Raw genomic sequence first — 19,516 nt, forward strand, 5'->3', positions numbered from 1 at the left:
TCTTGGTTGCCAGGCCTCCCATGGCAGCAGCCGAGCCTCCCCGGCCCAACCTTACCATTACCGTCCACCCTCCTAGAGACCAGGTCTGTGCAGGTGGAGGTGCCCAGCCCCACCCTCGGCGGCCCGTCTCCTTCCACAACCCCCTGCTCCCTGCAGGAGGCCCTAGGGCCCCCTGGGAGATGGATGCTGGAGTCCTGACTTGGCCCACCTAGAGGCGGACAGGCCATGACACCTGGCTTGTCCCCCACCCCACAGGCAGTCCAGGGGCCTGGAAGGAACACCACCGCACTGGAGACCAGGCCTGGTTTGCATAGTCTGCATGTTTAATCACTTTAAAACCTCTAACATTATCTCGTGTCCATTAAATAGAACAACAATGCTGGGCCTGTTTAAATTACAAGAAAAAAATCACTGGGCACCAACCCAGTACCTTATAGAACCAGCCAGGCTGGCCACGAGGGTAGGGGATGAGAGGAGGGGGCACCCCTGGGCAGGTGGCTGGGTGCCAGGAAGGGCCAGGGGAGAGAAAGAAAAGGGATCTCCCAGGTGGGAGGGGACTGATTGTCCTAATGGGAGGGGTGCAAAGGCACGTCAGAAGAGGGGGACTTAAGGGGCAGGTCAGTGCTTTCTCCACCAGGACACAGTGTTGGAGGGGGCTCAGTGCCACTGCCTGCCCACCCCTGGCACTTACAGAACCAGTGACCCATGAGCCCTTGGCACGATGAACTCCATCGGCAGCGCCATGGCAGCCTGCCCCTCCCAGGTGAGCTCCCTTTCTCGGGCCCACCTGGCCTGCCTGCCTCTTCAGGACCTGGGGCTCAGCTCCCCCTCACTCCTTGGCAACAGGCTGCAGTCCCCCACACCTCAGGGCCAGGGGAGCCAGGGGAACAGCAGGGTGGACAGAGGGTAAGGGAAGGTGGGGGGTCCAGCTGCTACCCCCGTTAAAAATACAAAAAAAAAAATCAGCATCTAAAGTGAAATAATCACAAAGTGAAAATATATCCTCAAACAGCCCCTGAGATCCCCACAGGGGAAAGCAGCATTGGGTGGGAGGTGGGAGAGGCCGGCTGGGCCACCGTCCCTCCCCACCACCCACCCAGGGGCTCCAAGGCTGAGTGCCAACAGCCCAGGCAGCCCCGGGCTCAGAAAACAGGGACTTAGGCCCCAGCGGAAGGGGGGTGCCAGGGAGGGTGGTCAGGGACCAGCACGGGGCTTTGCCTGGGCCAGCCGCGCCCAGCGGGCTGCCAGCTGTGGAGGGGGCAGAGGGACGAGCACACACACACACACACACACGCACACAGGCGTGCAGACCCTGGAGCACCTGCCCTGCCGTGAGCCCTTCCTTCGATCACTTCTGCCTGAGGCTCACCAGCCGTGGGGACAGGGCCGGGGATGCAAAAGCCCTTGGAGAGGTGGCCTTCTTTCCAGGACCGCCTAGGCCAGCCCCCCTGCTGCCTGGATGGGGACCATTATTGCTTTCGAGGACAGGAAGGGGCAGAAGTGCAGCCGGGGTCAGGAACCCCCAAGAGCAGGGCTGCCCCCACCTCACCCCGCAGGAGCTCCGCTGGGCCTGGGCCTCGGAAAGCTGCCCTAAGGGCTCACTCCTTCCTCCGCGCGCGAGGGCGCTGGTCCCGGGGCCCCACCTCAGGTTGCCAGGTGGCCCGAGGGTATGGGAAGCAGTCTCTGCCCCTCTTGTCTCCCAGCTGGGGTCCAAACCCAGTCCCAAGATAAAAAAATACTTTGGTGAATTAAAAAGTGCCCGAGGAGGGGGTGGGCCTGGAGGGGCGGGCAGTGGGCGCTCGTCAAAGGGCGCTCTGGTCTTTGATAAAGGCGGTCCTCTCGCCCCGGGCCTCGTCCTCTTCTGAGTCGGACGGGCCCTCCTCCTGCCAGGCCTCGGGGGGCAGCCCCTTGTAGGAGATGAGGCCTCGGTCCATGGTGTACACTTTCACCCCCCGGAAGCTGAGGCCGGAGCGCAGCTGCAGGACCAGGAAGACAGTGACGAAGACCAGCACGATGAAGGCGCAGCTGAGGCCGGCCACCACCTCGGGCAGGTGCGAAGGCGGCAGCCCGGCCCAGAGCCGCGGCCCCGCCCCCACCCCCACCTCCGGGGGCGGCCGGGGCGGCGGCTGCTGCTGCGGGGACTCGCGGCTGCTCTGGCTTTGCCGAGAGCATGTCAGCTGCACAGGGTCCAGGGAGGCGTGGCTGGGGCAGCTGAGGCAGTCGGTGGGGGCCAGCCCCTGGCATGTGGCACACGAGGTGTGGCAGGGGGCGCAGACGCTGGCCCGGATGGTCTCCACATCGTTCTCCGTGCTGTAGTGGGTATCGAGGACTTGGGGAGTGAAGCCCGGCGGGCAGTGCTGGACGCAGCTCTTCCGGTGCAGGGAGAAGCCTTCCTCGCACACTGCCGGCGCAGAAGAGAAGGCGGTGTCAGCGAGTGGACTGGGGCCACAGGGCCTGAGAAGCCCCCAGGGGCTCATAGCCCCGGAACCGGGGTCATCCTGAGGGCCCCAGGGTCTTCAGACCCCTTTTCCTACTGGAGCTTTAGGACAGTGACCCTCTGTCCCGTCCAGCCTCAGGCCCCAGCCCCAGCCACACGCTTACTGACCCACGCAGGCCTGGCTGGACGTGAGGGTCTTGCAGCCGCTGCTCTCCGGAGGCACGGGCAGCCCCTCGGGGGCTGTGCCGTACAGCACAAGGGTGAACTTGGTCAGTGTCCCTGTCCCGGGGTCAGGGAAGAGGCAAGAGTTAGCACTGGCTGCGGCCCCCAGACCCACCTACTGTCCCCCTCGCCCCCCAGCCCTGAGCAGCCTCCTGACCATAGTTGTTGGCTTCGCTGGTGTTCTCGATCTCCAGGGCCCACTCGCCAGAGGGGTCCTCATCCCAGGAATGTGTTGTCATGAAGGCCCAGTCATTAAACCCGTCAGCGGAGTAGTCATGCGGCCTGAGGAGGAGGGTGCACACTCGTCTGAGGCCTCGGGGGGACCCCAGCCAGAGGACACCACGCCCATGACACATGAACCACACGGCCTCCCCCAGCGCAGTGTGACCCCAGGGGGCCAGAAATGCCTGCTGGCGCTGTTTCCCGGCAGGCCAGATGTTCTCAACTAGAAGATTCTGGAACCATGCAAGGGAGCTATCCACGGGAAGGCATGCTACCAGCATTTCATGGGCAGGAGCCAGGGACTCCTGTGATACGGGACAGTCCCACAGGACAAAACCGTCCCTCCCAAAATGCCAACAGTGTCCCCACTGAGAAGTCTTTGGTGGCCATTGGGTTTGTGTGACCCACCCAGAAGCGTGAGTGACTGCAAGTGGGGGTGAGAGTGAGGATGAGCCGGGGAGGGGATAGGGCAAGCACCTGGCAGCCAGCAGGGTGGAGCGGGTACCCATGGGGCTGACCAGGTGGATGGCCAGGTCACCACGGCGATTGTAGGACAGGGTAAGCCTCGCCTGAGCATGCTCCAGCCGGGTGACGTGGTTGGGCTCCCCCAGGCAGGCGGCCACAGTCTTCCGCACCTCTAGCCGCTTCCCAATGTCCCTGTGCACAGAGTGCCATGACGGTCTGTCAGCCTGGCCCAGAGAGACCAGCTGGCACCCCCTGCAGCCCGCAGGCCCCGCCTGCCCTTCCCCAGCCAGGGCCCAACCCTCACTTGGGCTCAGTGAGGATTTCGATGATGCACTTCCGCTGGGGCGCCACCGATGTCCAGTTCTGGGCCAGGGTCACCATAGCACCTGCGTCCAGCAGCCCGTAGCCATACGAGTGACTCACTGTGGGGCGGGGAAGGCGGCATCAGCTGGGAGGCACAGGGTGTCCCACCACCTTCCCCCAGTCTTCCTACAGGGCCACCCTGTCCTCACCTTTCCGGCCCACCCCATTGGTGGCCCAGTCGTTGGCGTTGAGGTGGGCTGGCTTTGAGGTCCGTACCACCAGGTGCTGCATGTCCCGCCAGGTAAGATTCTTACTGCAAAGGCGGGAGGGAGAGGCCAGGGGCTCAGTCTCTTCGGAGAGATGCTGGAAACCAAGGGCTGCCCTGCAGAGGGCACTGGAATGGCAGGGTGCCCCTCAGCCCCCACCCACTTACTTGGCCTCCAGCGTGAGAGCAATGATGCCAGCTGCCAAGGGGGCAGAGGCTGAGGTGCCCGTGTGAGACTCTGTACACTTCTGCCGCAAGTCAGTGGTCACCTACCAGGAAGATAACGGTGTTAGGCCGGGTGGGTGGGGGGACCAGAGGAGTCACCTGCCCTCCCCTCCGCCTAGAGGCCCTGAGCCCCACAGATGGCATGGGAGACCGGGCCAAGGCACCTCGGTCCCAGCGGCCACCTTGCTAACTCGCTGTGGACAGGCCAATGCCTGGCCCTGTCTGGGCTCCAGTTTCCCAAGGAACAAGGGGTAGGACTAGAGGCTGGAGAACATTATGGGCAATACCTGCTTTTAGGGAGAGTCTACACTTCCCAGGGGCTTCAGATAGCTCCAGGGCCCCCAACAGTCCTAGAGTCCCGGCTCCCGTTCCACCAGAGCTGAGCCACTATCACCCAGCCATGTGGGGTGGGGGGAGGCAGATGGGGTTGGACAGGGGGCCCGGGGCAGAGCCAGCAGGCAGCCCCATCTTCCCTGCCCCCACCCAGGCCAACACTCACAATCTGCTTCTCGTTCTGGTTGCCGCTGCTGTAGGTGGTGGCCAGCGTGGACGAGCAGGCCTCGCTGTACCAGGGCACGTTGCCGAACTGCGTGGCGCTGCTGATGGACAGCGTGTAGATGCTGTTGGTGTAGCCATCGCAGTTGCAGCTGTCATGCTCCCGGCCCCCGTTCCCCGAGGCCCAGACAAAGATGGAGCCCAGCCCCCCGCGGCCCTGTGGACAGAGAACAGGGTGCGGGAGGCCCGGTGGGTGGGTGCTGCTGGAGACGGGGAAGGCTGGAGGGGATTTCTTGGGGGACCCTCTATCCACCCCCTGGCTCCCCTGAGATCCCTGATGGTTCAAAAATAGTACCACTACCAAAATGCTTGGACTGCTGATTCCAGGAGCTGGAATTATGGGTGACTTTTATTTATTTTTCTCTTTTTCTATTAATTTCTAAGTCCTTCTAGTCCATTAATGTTCTAACAAACACGCTTTGTGTAAAATTAAAACTAAACACAAGGATAAACAAATAGGAACAGAAAAACCCAGGAAGAAAGCTATGGAAAAGCCAGCACGCAGCTTGCTGCCGGAGGCTGTGCCTGGTCACCAGGGCTGGGCCGGGTGCCCCCCTCACCTGGCTGACCCCACGGAAGAAGGCCTCCTCAGCAAGACGGGCCGGCCCATCCACGGTCTTGCCGTCGTCCTCGGGGCCCCAGCTGGCACTGTAGATGTGGATGTGGTTGGGGTTCAGGCCCAGCGAGCGCGCCTCCACGGCGTCTGTCACTTCGCCGTCCAGCATGCGCACCCCTGGCCACAAAGGGGGTCGGGGAGAGGGGCTGCTGTGTGGGCCTGGCTGCCAGGTGCCCCCCGAGAGCACCCCTAGCCCTGCACCAGGACAGACAGGGGAGGAGAGGGGCTGGTGCTGGGAAGCCCTGAGCCCGAACTCCCTGGCCTGCCTCTGCCTTTCACAGACAAGGTGGGGAAAAGAAAACAGCCCCTGCTCTCAACCACACATTCTGGGTGAGAAGGAGTCTCTGGGCTCCCATGGAGTGGGGTGATCAAGGCCTGCTGTGGAAGGACTCAGAGTGGGTGGTGAGGATTTAGGAAGACTTCTGTTAAGAAACATCACGCCCCAAAGCACAGGGCCATCAGCATTTTGAATTGCTAAGAACCCTTTGAGGAATAGCCATGTGGTCAAAAGGATTCACAGTGGGAAAGTGACAGGCACTGGCCAGATGGGAAGTAGGTGGAGAAAATCCCCCCCAGCAAGCACCCCCAGAAAGACAAGCTGGTCCAGACCGCACCCACCTCCAATGCGGGCATTGTAGGCCACGCCCACGCCACAGACGCCGTTGTTGGCCACTGCGGCCACCTCGCCTGCACACCGGGTGCCGTGCCTGCCGGGACAAGAGCACAGCATTAGCGGCAGGCGGGCCACAGTGGGGCGGCCGGAGGAGCAGGAAGCGCCAGCACATCTCTCCACCCGTGACCACCGTCCCCCGTGCATGCACGACCCACTCCCACCCGCTCTACTCAGCCTGTGGCCAACTTCCTCCAGCCAAATCCTCCCTCAGAGCCCCAGCCAGAGCCCAAGCCTGCAGAAGAGACTTCAGCCTCCAGGGCGGGCCATGTCTTAGCCCAGGACCAGCCCTGCTTCCTCAGTGGGAGAGAAGAAAAGGGAGGCAGAGACCAGGCCCACTATCTCTTACCTGTTGTCATTCATCTGTGTGTACCGAGGCTGGGGGTCAGGGTCCTGGTCGTTGACGTCGAAGCTGGCCCCAGGATCCTGGAAGGACGTGGCCACTGTTAAGAGCAGCCTGACCCCACTGGCAGAACAGGCCTGTCCCAGGCACCCCTCGCCAGCGGCCACTCCCTCCCCCACCTCCTCACATAATTGCCTGCCAAGTCCGGGTGGTTCTTCTCTATGCCGTCGTCCAGAATGGAGACCACAATCCCACGCCCGGTGTAGCCCTGAGCCCAGGCCTCCTTCACATTCAGGTCCCGCTGGGTGACGCCGGACTGCAGAGACACCCCACCCATCACCTTGGCACTCAAAGAATCCCTTTGCCACCCCAAAACCTTCTCTACCCACCCCACTCCTGAAACGCCACCACTGGTTGTCTGGGCCCCATGGAAGTGTAAAGAACTCTGGGAGGGCCAGCCCCAGGCTTAGCCAGCTGGGCAAGGGAGAGACTGCTCTGCAGACAGAAAGAGGAAGAATGAGAGGTGGCTTCATCCTTTCCAGGGACCCCTCCAAGGCTGGGTGCAGCTGGGGAGGGGGACCCAGGGCCTGGAGGCCACCTACCAGGTACCACTGCTGGGGAAACTTGGGGTCTGTGGGCTCCTGGTACAGGTCCCGTTTGGTCCTGCGCTTTGCCACCTGCTGCTCCAGCCACTGTACCTGTGAGGGAGAGACAGTGTGGGTGGAGGAGCCGGGTGCAGAGAGGGATGCTCCTGAGAGCAGAAGGGAAGGGTGGCGGCGGGAGGGGCTGGGGCACTCACCTGAGGCTCCCTCTGCAGCCGGGTGTGCCGCAGGCGGTGAGGCAACAGGGACCGCTTCGTCACTGCTCGATGCCAGAAGTGGTAATAGTCACCGAAGATCTGCAACAGAGCAGGGAGCCTGAGCTGGGCTTTCCATCTGTCAGTCCCTAGGGGGGCAGGAGACGGAGCAGCCTCACGATGGCCGGGGCTGGTGGGGCACCTGCTCCTTGCCCAGGACCCAGTAAGAAGGTGTGGGGACCGAGGGAGACTCACTCTCCTGGGGATACGCTGGTTCTCCCGCAATCTATGCTAGAAGGCCAAGCGCAGGACAAGCTGCTGCTCCCGTTCCCCCAGCCACCAGGAACATGCCTGTTACCCAGGTGCCCCTGAAAAGACAGCCTCACAATCCTGCTCCTGGTGTTGGAACCCTGCCCTCACCACCCCGCACCCCCTGGCAACATCCTATGTCAAGGGCAGCAGGTGGTGAGAACACCTACCTGGCCCAGGTTGAGGAACCCATGCTTGCGTGCCACGCTGTCAGCCACGGCAGGACCTCCAGGAACGCACACAGCCCAGGTGTTGGTGAAGACCTGCTGGCCACGGGCATCAGCGGCCAGCAGGACCAAGACTCCTGCTGCTACCACGCATAGCACCCAGGGCCTCAGCTCCATGGAGGGGACAGACGGCTGGGACCCCGGAGCCCCCGTCTTCTAGGCCTGGTCACAGGGCGTCGGCTCCCGCGGACCCATTCACTGCCTGTGGCCCGGGGCTGACTGGTGGGGACATGGGGCTGAGACGGGCAGGGCTGCGGGCGGAGGTCTGCAGGCTCTGAGGGGAACAAGGGCGGAGAGGAGGGGACAGTTAGTCCCTCCCCAGCCACATGCTGATGACAGCTCCATCTGGGCCTGAAGGGGGCCCTGGGGGGGAAAGGCAAAAATCCAGCCCCCAGGGTCAGCTGGACAGATGGACCCCTCCACACACACACACACACACACTCCCAATCCTCTCTCCACACAAGAATACGGAAGCAGAATGAAGGGCGTCAAGGCCTGAGTCACTCAAAATCAGAAACAACTGAATAAATGCTCGCCAGAATCACAATAAAAAAGGTGGGTTACAAAGCTGTATGTACACGATCCCAGATTGTTTTTTAAAAACCATTTATACGTGTATATTTATATATAACCACATAGCAAAATCTGGAAGGACACATGCTCAAATGTTAACAATGGTTCTCTCAAGATGGTGAAAATTACGATTGTTATCTTCTTTGTGTCACTGTGTATTTTCCAAATTACCTAGGTATGCTTTATAAAGGAATACTGTTTTTTTCAAGGGTAGCATCTACAAGGATCCCTTGGGTTTCCCGGTCCAGCAAAGCAGACCCAGCCAAAGGGAGCTGTCTGCAAAGACCCACAGCCCGTGGGAAGAAAGCACCGGCAACCCCAGGTGGGATGGGGGTTTCGGAGGTGAGCATAGGGGGTGGCAGTGGCTTCGCCTCCTTCTATGGCCCAGTCTGGCAGCCATCAGCAAAGTCAGGGACCCAGGGTCTTTTTACACTGTTTACTGGGGAACTCGGGGTGCCCAGTCCTGCCTACCCTGCCAGGGCCTGGAGGCCCCCGGCCACCCCCTCGCTCACTCCACACCCACCAGCCTTGCATAACCTGAGCCGGGCAGCCAGGGCAAACACTGGCTGCTGAGCCAGGAGCGCCAAGGTGAGGCTGAATCAATAGTCCGCGTGTTGTTTTTCCTCCTTCAGCAAACAGACAGCGGGACCTTGGGGCCACATAACTGTCCCCGTATGGGCCCCTAACTAGCCAGAAGCCAAGCCCCTGGGATAGGACAAGCTGGCGCAGTCCTAATGGGGCTGCAGGAGGTATCCTGTCTCAGTGCCAAGCTTGTTGAGCAAAGCGCCTTCCCACAGGCCCCGATGCCCCCACTGCTCCCAGAGCCCAGCCCCAAAGGAGGCCACTTTGCGGGGTGGCAAAATGCAGCTCCCCACCTCAGCCCTGGGAACCCTTGCTTCTCCAGGGCCGCCCTTAGCCACAACCAGCCTCCCTGGCTGCTCCGACTGCAGTCCCACCCTGCAAGCTGCGGGGACTTAACACACAATTCCTGGAGTATTTTCAGTTTACACCAAAATAACCTGACAGCTGATGGCAGGAGGCATCGGCGATGCAGCTCCTCCTCACCCTGGATGGGCAGAGTCCACAGGGCTCCCAGACGGGCCTGGAAGCCACAGCCCCATGACGCCTTGGGCGGCCAAGTTCCAGAAAGCAGGTCTGAGTAATGGCTGGGCAGCAGACATCCGGCCCTAGGGGGTGAAGGGACCCCAAGCCCCTCATTTAACAGAGGACGTAGGGCCCTGGGGGCAGAGCCGGATAAGAAAGCAATCCCTTCTCCCTTCTTGCCTGGCACCAGAATAGCTGCCTCTTGGGTCCAGATATGAAGCAAAGCCATCCCTCAAACCCACGACCACAGTGTGTGAGTCCTGCTGAAGCACCCACATCAAGACTGGGTTCACCTGGATGAAGCCCAGGTTCCGGAGCACAGTGGATTGAGCTGCAGTTCCATAGGTTAAGGTGATTAACCAACCATTTTCCTTGCAGCACCAGGAAAGTGAGCACGCTTCAGGCACAACCGACCAATCCCACAAAAGGGCCTGCCTCACTCTGCCCAGCGTCCCCCTTGGTGAGCAGTGGGTATGGCTTCCACAGAGCCCCTAGACCTCCCGGACAGCCCTGCTTCAGCATCCTGGAGGGAGGGAGGACTCCCTCCCAAAGGAGCAGGCGTGGAGAACAATGAATGAACGGGCTTCTCCCCACCCCCATCCCAGACTCTGACTCACCCTCTGAGTCCCAGTTCTGCCTAAACGCCGAGACGAGCTGTATTTCTAATCTCACGAGATGCCTTCTTAGGTGGGACTCAGCTCCGGCTGTGGCCACAGAGAGCCGTGAGCGCTCTCCTGGCCGTGTTCCTGGTACCCTTCTCTCCAGTCCCAGGAACCACCCAACACAGACAGCCACTCTGAGGCACCCAAACTGAACCCACCCCCAGAGTCCAGCTGCCGTTTCCCAGGCACTGGGGGTCAGCTGTGGACAGGGCTGCCTGGGAAACCCCATCCAGTCTCTCCAGCACAGCCACCAAGCCAGGTTCTGCTGCAGGCACTAAAACGCTCCTCTGAAATTCTGACTTTCAGTCCCTGCTTGACTGTTCATTTGCTGTATGATCTTGGACAAGTCACCTCCTCTCTCTGGGCCGCAGTTTCCTTGGTGGTACAAAGTGCTAGGCCAGAGGTTTTCCATCTTTTTCTAGAGCCGCAGAATCCTTTCTAAAATATCAAATCTTATGTGGAAGCCCAATACAGTAAACAGTAACACTTGGGCCACTCCGGTTGAGACAGGTCGGGCTTGGCCACTCTCCTATGCTGTGTCCACACCTGGCCAGCAGCAGCCCAGCCCTCACTAGGCCACATCACCTGAGTCCCCCTGCCCCCAGCCCACCAACCCCAGCTTCCCAAGTCAGGTAGGTAATTCCGGAACCCTCCGGTCCAGGAGGGTCTGCACCCCCGGGGCAAGGGGGTGGCAGACGGCGGCAAAGCGGGTATCGACCTGACAAGTGACCGCTGTCAGACCTGTCTGGCAAGCGGGCCGGCCACCCCGCAGGGATCGCAGGGGTCGCGGCCGGCCGACCAGGCCTCCGCGGGAGGCAGCCCCAGCACCTACCTGAGCCAGCCTCCCAGCGTCCCCGGTCCCGCACCTGCGCCTCCCGTCGCCCAGGTGCACGAGCGGGCGAGGCCCGGTCCGTAATAATCCCCCGCCCAGGGGGAGCTCGGGCCCTCCCAGCCGCCGGTGGGCGAGCCGGCGGCGGCCGGCGGGGAGGCGGGAGCGCCCGGCGCCTCCGGAATTCTCTCCCCATCCCGCCCCGGCGGGGGCCCCGCAGACGCTTCCTGAGGTCAGAGGGCTCGCCCCGGCTCCGAGCGGAAAAGTACCGGCCCGGCCCGGGCCCGGCGCGCTCAGGTGGGCTGTGGGCCGCTCCCCCCGCTCCTCGCGGCTCTACCCTCGGGCCGGCCCGGCGGCCGGGTCTCCACACCGGCCGGGAGCCGGGCCGCGGGAGCCCGGGTCGGCGCTGCTCCGGCGCCCGCCCCTCCCGTGCCGGCGCCCGGGCCGCGGAGCCCGCTCCCCCGGCAGAGCGGCCCAGTCCCCGGCGCGCTTGGGCCCGGCTCGCGGCACGCTGCCTCCCCCGGGCCCGCGCCCCGGCCGCTTACCCTGGGGAGCCCGGGCGGGGAAACTTTTCCGGACGAGCGCCGCGGCGGCTCGGGCGCCCCTCGGCCGAGCGGAGAGCCCGGCGGCGGGGCCTGGGCTCCGCGCGGTGCCCGCGCCCAGCAGCAGCAGCAGCAGCAGCAGCAGCAGCAGCGTCACCGCGCGGGGGCGGGAGGCGCGGCGGCGCGGCCTCGGCCCGGCCGGCGAGCAGGGCAGGGCTCGGCCTGGGCTCGGGCTCCGGCGGGCGGGGGCAGCGGCCCGGCCGCGGCGGCGCGGCTTGTTTACTCCGGCCGCTGTCACGGCCGCGGCGGCCGCGCTCCGCCCCCTCCGCCGCCGCGCCCCTCCCCCGCGCCACCCCGCCCCGCCCGCCGCCCGCCCATGCCGCTCGGAGCGGCGGCCCCGCGGCCTTCCGGGCGCTCGCGGCCTCCGGCGCATGGCAGGCAGGGGCGGGCAGGTACCGGGCCGGCGCCCCCAGCGCCCCAGGTCCCGCTGCCCGCGCCCCCGGCTTTTCGCGCCGGGCGCCCCCCGAGGAGGCGGCGGTGGAGACCGGGCTGGAGCCCTCGCGACGGCCTGGGAAGTCACTCCGCGCTCACCCGGCTGGGAGCGGGGCGCTGGTCCCCGCCTCCCGCTTTCCCTCCCCTGGGCCGAGAACTCGGGCATGACCGGGGTAAGTGCCCCGGGACGTCCGCCCGGGGGGCCCCACCTGCGGCCGCAGGGCAGACCTCCTCACCGCCTGCCGTGGGCGCCGCGGTGGTTTGCGTCCGTATGGACACGTGGATGAGACGAACAAGTAGCCCACCACCTTTTACTTTTTTTTTTTTTTTTAACTTTTTGTTGTTATTTACACCAACCGCCTCCGGGCACCAGGGCATCACGTCACTTCTCTCCCCGTTCTGTACAATTATTTAATCCACATCATCCTTTCAGGCTGACATTATTAACCCCATTTTACAGGTAAGGAAACTGAGTGCATGGAGCTTAAAGAATCTGCTCGAGATCCCACAGCCTGCAGGCCTCGGAGCCTGGGAGAGATCCGGGCTTTGGCGAAGCCGGAATCCAAGCGACTTACAATGCACCAGCCGGCTCCTCTCCCTCCCTGGGTCCTGCCCTAGAAAACGTCTGTGCTGCTTGGCTGAGGCCACCGCTGCTTGAGCTGAGAAAGGAAAGGGGAAATGTGGCCAAGAGCTCCACGGCCTCTGTTATTACAGGGTTGCAGAGCAGTGTCTGCCCATCCCTTCCTGCTCCCTGTGAGATGGCCTGGCAGCGGGGTATTTGTCCCGTGGCCCCCCTGACACAGGTTTGGGACAATGGCAAACAGCACACACCGCACCGCACAGCGCTTATACGAGCCAGGTCCCCTGCTCAGCTCTCCCCATGTGTTACATCTTCCTCACTGCTAACCCCATAATCTGTGTTCCTGTAGTCACCCTTATGGTCTCCATCTGTGTTTCGCAGAGGGCACTGAGGTCCAGAGAGGCTGAGTAATCAAGCTAACCTAACTGACCGCATGGCAAGTCAACCAGCAAACCTGGTTCAGATCCCTGTGGCACTATTTCATATTGTGCCCTGTAGACAAATTCTCAGAGCCTCAATCTACCCCACTGTAGAATGGAAATAATATCCAATGAAGGGCACGAGGTACCATTTGGGCACCCTTACAAATGCTGGTAACACTGGAAACTCACGGAAGAACGTAGGGTCCTGAAAGCTGGGCTGGGAGCTAAGTCCGACCGGCTCCCTCTCACGAGCGGGACCTCCCCCAACAGGAGCTGAGCGTCTGAGGAGCCACGCTGGGGTGGCCCCCGCCATCACCAGGCTTAGTTGGGAGAAACAATACTAAAGCAGTCAGACTGGGGCAGGAAGTGAGTCACAGTTCTTCCTTAGTCTGTGTGCAAGACGCAGCTGATGGGAAACAGGGACCGGGCTGGCCCCACCTAGCCTCGGGGTCCCCCAGTGCCCATCCCACTTGTCCTCTGGCCTAGAAAAGAGGTCATCCCAGGGAGAAGGCAATGCTGGCTGCCTGGAGGCACCTCACCCGTCCTGGAGGCTGTCCTCGGGGGAGGCTGCCTAGGTCTGCGGAGGGGGAGGGGCACACCCTGTCTCTGATGGCTGCCACCCCTGCAGAGCCTGCCCCTCCAACCCTGCCTTTGGCATGGGGCTCAGAAATGCATCACTGAGGGGAGGAGAGAGCACAGGGCTGAGCAAGTGAGCACCTGTCCCTGCTTTGCCCAGAGCATCTCCACCTTTGCCCTCACCTTAGTTTCTTCTATGATTGCATTTTGCAACACTTCAGTTGCTAAGAAGAATTTGGAAGGCACCCCCCTTGAGAGAATCCGGCTGCCCCAGCTGGTGACTGCTAGCCAACCTCTAACTTCATCTCCCTGAAAGGAGTCCGTGGACAGGTATTGTTCTCTTTATCACCGTGAAGGCGAGGAGGCTCAACTGCCCCTGGAGCCCAGGTCCCATGTTGGGGCCTCAGGAGCCCAAGGGCCTGTGGATCTTAGTTTATCAGTTTTACACAGCAGTTGGTTAGTAGGCCTAGGATGCCATGTGACAGCAGCCTGGAGGGGAGACAACCTGTGGGAAGGAGCCAGGCCTGATAGGTGAGGCCTTGGGAAGGATGGGGCCTCGCAGGCGCTCCCACCTTCCCAGCAGGGTTCTTAGAAGAAGGATCCAGCCAGCTAGGCTGCTCTTTTTCCTTGAATTTGGGGCTAATCGGGAAGGCTCCTGGAAGCAACCATAGTCCTCTGGTCAAATCCACCCAGGCACCCCCGTTGTCCTCTTGGAGTGATGTGGGGGTCCCCATCTCCCAAAACATCCCACCACTCTCAGGCACCTCAAACAAAGCCTTCAGCAGCAGTATCTACACCTGGGTTTGATCAAAATGTCTACACCACATTCACACATGCCGAAGGGCACACAACACAGTGTAACTGGTGTCTCTTCTGAAAGGGTGGGACTTGAGAGCTTTGTTTTCTCCTTTTTGCTTATCTGCATTATCAGGGAAGTCTACAATAACTTTTACACTAAAATAATGAACCCTTTAAGTCATGCAAAATTGAATAAAGCATGCCCATACGTCACCGTTCAGCTCCAGAGCACCTGGGGTCCGTCCTGGACACAGCTGGGGTGGCAGTCAGGCTCCTCCCATCCCGTCACAGGGCAGGGCCCTTCCAGGTCTGGCCGAACTGCTTCAGGAAAACCTCCTTTATGTGACGGCAGACGGTGTCTGTGGGTGGGGGGCGGAGCTAGAAATGATTTGGTGGTGACATATCTGGTCACGCTGGGACAGGATCCCCGTGTGGCCACCCCTGCTCATCTTCCAGTTACAGGGGTGGGTCTGCCCTTACCTTTTCCCCTCTGGCTCCACTACACCCAAAAGCCACTGTCAATGGCTTCCCTCTGCCCACTCCGTGTCTTTCTGCCTTGCTTTCAAAGCCCAGCCAGTGCTGCCCACACCAAGCTTCTAATAGGCTGGTGGACGTTTGTGGAATACCTGCTGATCTGGGCCCTGGTGCGTCGGAGCTCAAGCTGCTTTGAGCTTGCCCAGGGCTCACCCCTGGTAAAGCTGGAAGGAGGCCCCCGAGACACAGCGGTCAGTTACCGTGACTTCTCATTCACCAGAGCTCCGTCAGCCTTGGCACTATTGACACCTTGGGCCAGATCATTCTTTTTGTGGGGTTGCCCTATGTGCCAGGGGATGTTTAGCAACATCCCTGGTCCCTAAACACTGGCTGCCAGTAGCACCCCCACCGTCAGTATGACAACCTAAAATGTGCCCAGACATTGCCCAATGTCCCCTGTGGAGCAAGACCATCCCCAGCTGAGAACCGCTGGTCCAGACTGAGGTGTGAGCACAGCTCAGGAGGGGTCGGTGCGCCAGCGTGAGGCAGTGGGGGCGAAAACTCTCAGATCCCACAGGGCCTGGCATGGCAGGGCACGTGCTCAGGGCGAACGATCGGGCATGTCCAGAGCCTCCAATGACACCACTTTTAGTGATGTTAATGGTACTGCTGCAGAGAGGAAAGGAACCCTGTTGATCGCACTCTGTTCACTGAGGTGGGGCAGCAGATGAGCCAGCGTTGCGTTAAATACGTATCTGGAAAGCCGACTGGTGGGTGCTTGGGGAAGAGGAACAAACAGGGAGGTGGGAGGACCCTTTTGGGAGTGATGGATACGTTCATTATCTTGATTGTGGTGGTGGTTTCATGGGTGTGTACGAATTGCAAAAGGGATTGAGTTGTACACTTTAAATATGTGCAGTTCACAATGTGTCAATTATATCTCAATAAAGCTGTTTTTCGAATGTATTTGTTTAAACTTCAGTGCTTGAAAGGCATTATTTTGAAAATCCAGTGTTAAGTAGCCCATTTCTTGCCTGGGCCAGATAAATGGGAGGTGCGGGGGTCACTGTAGTACATAAAAATAAAACAAAATAAAGGAGAACCCCATAGTGGGCCTCAGGACTCACCTGAGAAAGGAGGGAAAGGGGTACTGGGACATCCGGTGCACGTGTCCCTCCTCAAGGCCAGCGGGAGCCTGTCTGCGGGCTTGGAGGGAGCACCAGAGAGTTTCTCCGTTGGATGATGCTATCAAACCATCATGTCTGGAACCATATTATCAGGGCCTTGGGAAAAGAAAATAACAAATGTAGTACTGGCTGCCAGGAAAGGAACAGATGATTCTGGAAATTACAGGCTCCTCCACTAACTTTAATCTCTAAAACAAACATTGCTGGGGAAAGAAGTCAGTTAATACCTGAAGGAGGGCGGGTGCCGCCCCTTAACAGGCACGGTACACCTGGGGGGCGAGAGCGGTGGCAGGAGCCACCTGCCTCGAGCTGCCTGCACCTTAAAGGCGCCAGCACCACTTGTGCCCAAGGGGGTGCACTTGGCAGGAGGGGTGCTGGAGATGCCCAGGAGGGACAGCTGTGGGTGGCAAACAATGGGGGTCCTCTCATGACACTTGCAGTGTGTTTTAGCTGACGGAGGTCTCTACTGAGGTTCTCATGAACCCCTGAGTGAGGCCCAGGGCAGGGAGGAGACTTGTGGGTCAAGCTATGTGTGTCAAGAAAAAACTCTGCTTGTGAAAGGTTGATTGGGCACCAGGCATTTCATTCATTCATTTATTCCTGAGAAGTTGATTGAGCACCTGCTGGAGGCGGGACGTTCCCTGGTGCTCCAGTTGTGGTGGGGGAGGCAGCCAGCAGGTTAATAAGAGAAGTTCAGATCATCTTAAGTACTCCCGAACAAAAATGATAAAGAGGGTAACATGGTAGTGCCTGCAGGAGGGCAAGGGCTGGCCCTGGGGTGGGGCAAGGGAAGGCCTCTCGGAGGAGGTGGTGTGTGAGCCGAAGCAAAGGTATGAGCTGGCATCCCAGGCAGGGGAACCAGAGGGACACAGGCCTGGCACAGGAGCTCGTGTGTGTGGAGAACAGAAACTGCTCAGGCGACAGCGGGAAGAGATGAGGTGGGATCCTCCGCAAGGGCTGGGTCTTGGAGCACATGGCAGGCCTGTCAGGGTGCTGGATTTTCAGAGCAGTGGGCAGCTTTAGGAGAATGTTACGAATTTACCCTTTTTAAAGCTCGCTGACTATAGTGGGGAGAAGACACATGGGGATAAGAAGCCCCACAACAGGCCTACACAGGAGGTACCAGTAGGGCCTCCCGTGTTACACGAGGGGTTGGGGCCGGCTTCAGGAAGTCCAGGGGCTGTGATGACTCAGTCAGCAGGGCTGAGGGCTCCTGCACAAGCCCAGGGGGGTGGGGTGCCGCACCTTGGCCTGGGAAGCTGGGGCCTCCAGAGGCCAAGAGCTGTCCAGGGCGGCCAGGCCTGGGGCCCCACTGTCCAGTGGCTTAGGTGGGCTCAGGGGCTTCCCCTGCAACCACACCTACATGGGCATCTTTAGCAGGAGACTTGGCAACAAGGATGCTTCGAGTTAACAGCTACAGCTCAGAAGGGCTCGTTCGCTCATTCTGAGGCTGGGCTGAGTGCCTTGTGCCTACTGCCCTGTTTACTGCTGGCGGTGGCCCTGAGGCAGGCACTATCATTGATTCCCTTTTGCAGATTAGGAAACTGAGGCCTAGCAAGTTTCCTGGGCTGGGGTCCAGGGTCACATCTAGGATTTGAACCCAGAGAGCCAGAACAGAAAGCCCACATGCTTGAAGCACTCAGCCCTCTGCCTCTGGCAGAGGCCAGGCTGTGGCTGAATCAGAGGCGGATTCCCCCAGGCGCCGCGATGTGGGTGGCTCAGCTGTGATTCACTTTTGACTTTTTCTTGGACAGGCTTGTTCACCTGCATTCTCCCAGTAGCACACGCAGACGTTTCCATAATGTGTGTGCCACTGAACCACGGAACTGCCCTTCCCACACTCAAACCTCGGAGGGGGCTGACCAGTGTGCGGGTTGCCAGCTCAAGCGGGGGCTCAGGTCCAGCTCTGGAACTCACGTGAATGCCCCCCTGGGCAAATGACTTAACCCTCTGGGGCCTCAATTTCCTTATCTGTAAAATGGGGTGAAGCTACCTAGCTCAGCAGGTGCTCAGCACAGTGCCTGGCCAGCAATGGTGGCTCCTGTGACAAGTCACGTCCTTCTTCTTCGGAGGCTCCTAGTGGGCTGGCCCTGGCGGCTTTTCTGGCCCAAACCCAGGCTTTCATGGAAGAAATCTCTGGCCTCACTGCAGCTCTGCTTTTGGTGCTGTTGGGTTATGGTTTCCTGCGCGAGATTTCTGCCCGCCTCCTTGCACTGCTGTCTGTGCTCGGAGTAGGCTTTGCTGTGGCCTGGCCCCTGCACAGCCCACAAAGTGCCTTGGACTCATTTTGCAAGCTGCTTGTCCCTTTGACCTCTTGCCTCTGAGGCCAGAGGTCAGCAGACAGTCTTCCGAGGTAGGACTTCCCAACTGGCTCACAGACGTGCAGAATAAGTGGGCAGCCCGTGGGGGCAAGTAGACCAGGCTGGCTGGAGCTGCTGGGGCCTTGCTGGCAGCGCTGCCCCGCGCTGATCCCTGCTTGGTGGCTGGAGGCTCTAGAACCCCTTTCCGGCCGGCTAGTGAGCTCTGCTCTCCAGTGGGCACCGGGCAGTCTGGCCACACGGGGGCAGGGGCCGCTCCTACCTCCCAGCACCAGCCACATCACGGGGCTTGCCAAGCTGTCTCCTCACAGAGCCTGGTAGGGCTGATCTTCCTGACCTCCTCATTTTTAGAGAGAAGAAATACTTTCCAGAGAGTAGTCTGGGAAGGTCGCTCTCCTGGGGAGCAATAGGCTCTTTACCACTGACAGTGGGTCTCTAATTTGAGCCTCACATGTTCCGTTTACGGGAAAGGGACTCCTGCAGCCTCCACAGTGCTGATGGAGGTGGATTACTTTTGTTCTATTAGGTATACCTTCCTTCCTCCAGCTCTTATGCGACCACCAATCCAAAATGACTTGAGGTCAGAACTATGTAGAGAAATACAGACAGGGCAGTTTTGCCACCTCTGCCCCTTCTGTGCGGCCCCCACCACACCTGAGAACCAATATTTTTTAGATCTGATTTATCCTTCCAGTGTTTCTTTCTGAAAAAAGAAAAAAATATATTTATATACACACACACATATTTATCTCCCTCTCTCTTCTTATACTCCCCTCTTTTTCCAAAGGGTAGCTATTACAATCTGTTTTTTGCTTAGCAATACATTCTGGAGAAATTCACATAGTAAACATAAACAAAACCACAAACTCAATACAACACACTGACAACACTGGTTAAATGGCAAGGATGATGTTGTTGGCTAGAACCAAATTGCCACCCGCAGCGACAGGGGGCTGACCAAGGAGAGCAGCCCTCCCTTTGAGTTTGATGTGCCTGTGGAGGCTGCCGGGTGCTGGGGAATGACTCAACTCTCCCACCACTGTTCTCTAGTTTGAATTACGGCAGTACTTGTGTTTGTACAGTGAGCTGTTACATCACTTGGCCTTCACTTGGCTTCAACGCATCATTTACGCATTAAATCCGCCTCTCTTCTTTTCTTGTTAGCCAGCAGCAATTAAAAAGGACTGCTGGATGCCAACACAATCATAAACACAAATGCAAACTCGGCAGCAAAATCCTATGTCAACAGAAGATTGTAAGGTGGTCAGGCTGACAGTAATGATGATGAAAATAATCGTACTGGC

At 59.9% G+C, this 19,516-nt stretch overlaps 1 protein-coding gene across 3 annotated transcripts; it reads right to left on the minus strand.

Annotated features, from left to right (window-relative positions):
• Window positions 1–301: 301 nt before the first annotated feature.
• Window positions 302–14,541, minus strand: FURIN (furin, paired basic amino acid cleaving enzyme). Of its 3 annotated transcripts, none has more exons than XM_057494865.1 (16): window positions 14,448–14,541; window positions 7,599–7,929; window positions 7,123–7,221; window positions 6,926–7,021; window positions 6,511–6,639; window positions 6,330–6,406; window positions 5,929–6,017; window positions 5,255–5,427; window positions 4,639–4,851; window positions 4,083–4,183; window positions 3,859–3,962; window positions 3,651–3,768; window positions 3,359–3,538; window positions 2,817–2,941; window positions 2,606–2,716; window positions 302–2,401 (listed from the first exon to the last, which is right to left on the minus strand). In XM_057494865.1, the coding sequence occupies exons 2-16, from the start codon at window positions 7,770–7,772 to the stop codon at window positions 1,803–1,805; spliced, it is 2,388 nt and encodes a 795-aa protein (XP_057350848.1). In that variant the 5' UTR covers window positions 7,773–7,929; window positions 14,448–14,541; the 3' UTR covers window positions 302–1,802. The 3 variants fall into 3 exon arrangements, with proteins under 3 accessions (XP_057350848.1, XP_036787902.2, XP_036787901.2); XM_036932007.2 differs by having other exon boundaries at window positions 14,443–14,514; XM_036932006.2 differs by lacking the exon at window positions 14,448–14,541 and adding an exon at window positions 11,369–11,511.
• Between the last annotated feature and the right edge of the window lie 4,975 nt (window positions 14,542–19,516).

The sequence above is a fragment of the Manis pentadactyla genome, chromosome 18 (genome assembly GCF_030020395.1).
Source record: "Manis pentadactyla isolate mManPen7 chromosome 18, mManPen7.hap1, whole genome shotgun sequence".
Lineage (NCBI taxonomy): Eukaryota > Metazoa > Chordata > Mammalia > Pholidota > Manidae > Manis > Manis pentadactyla.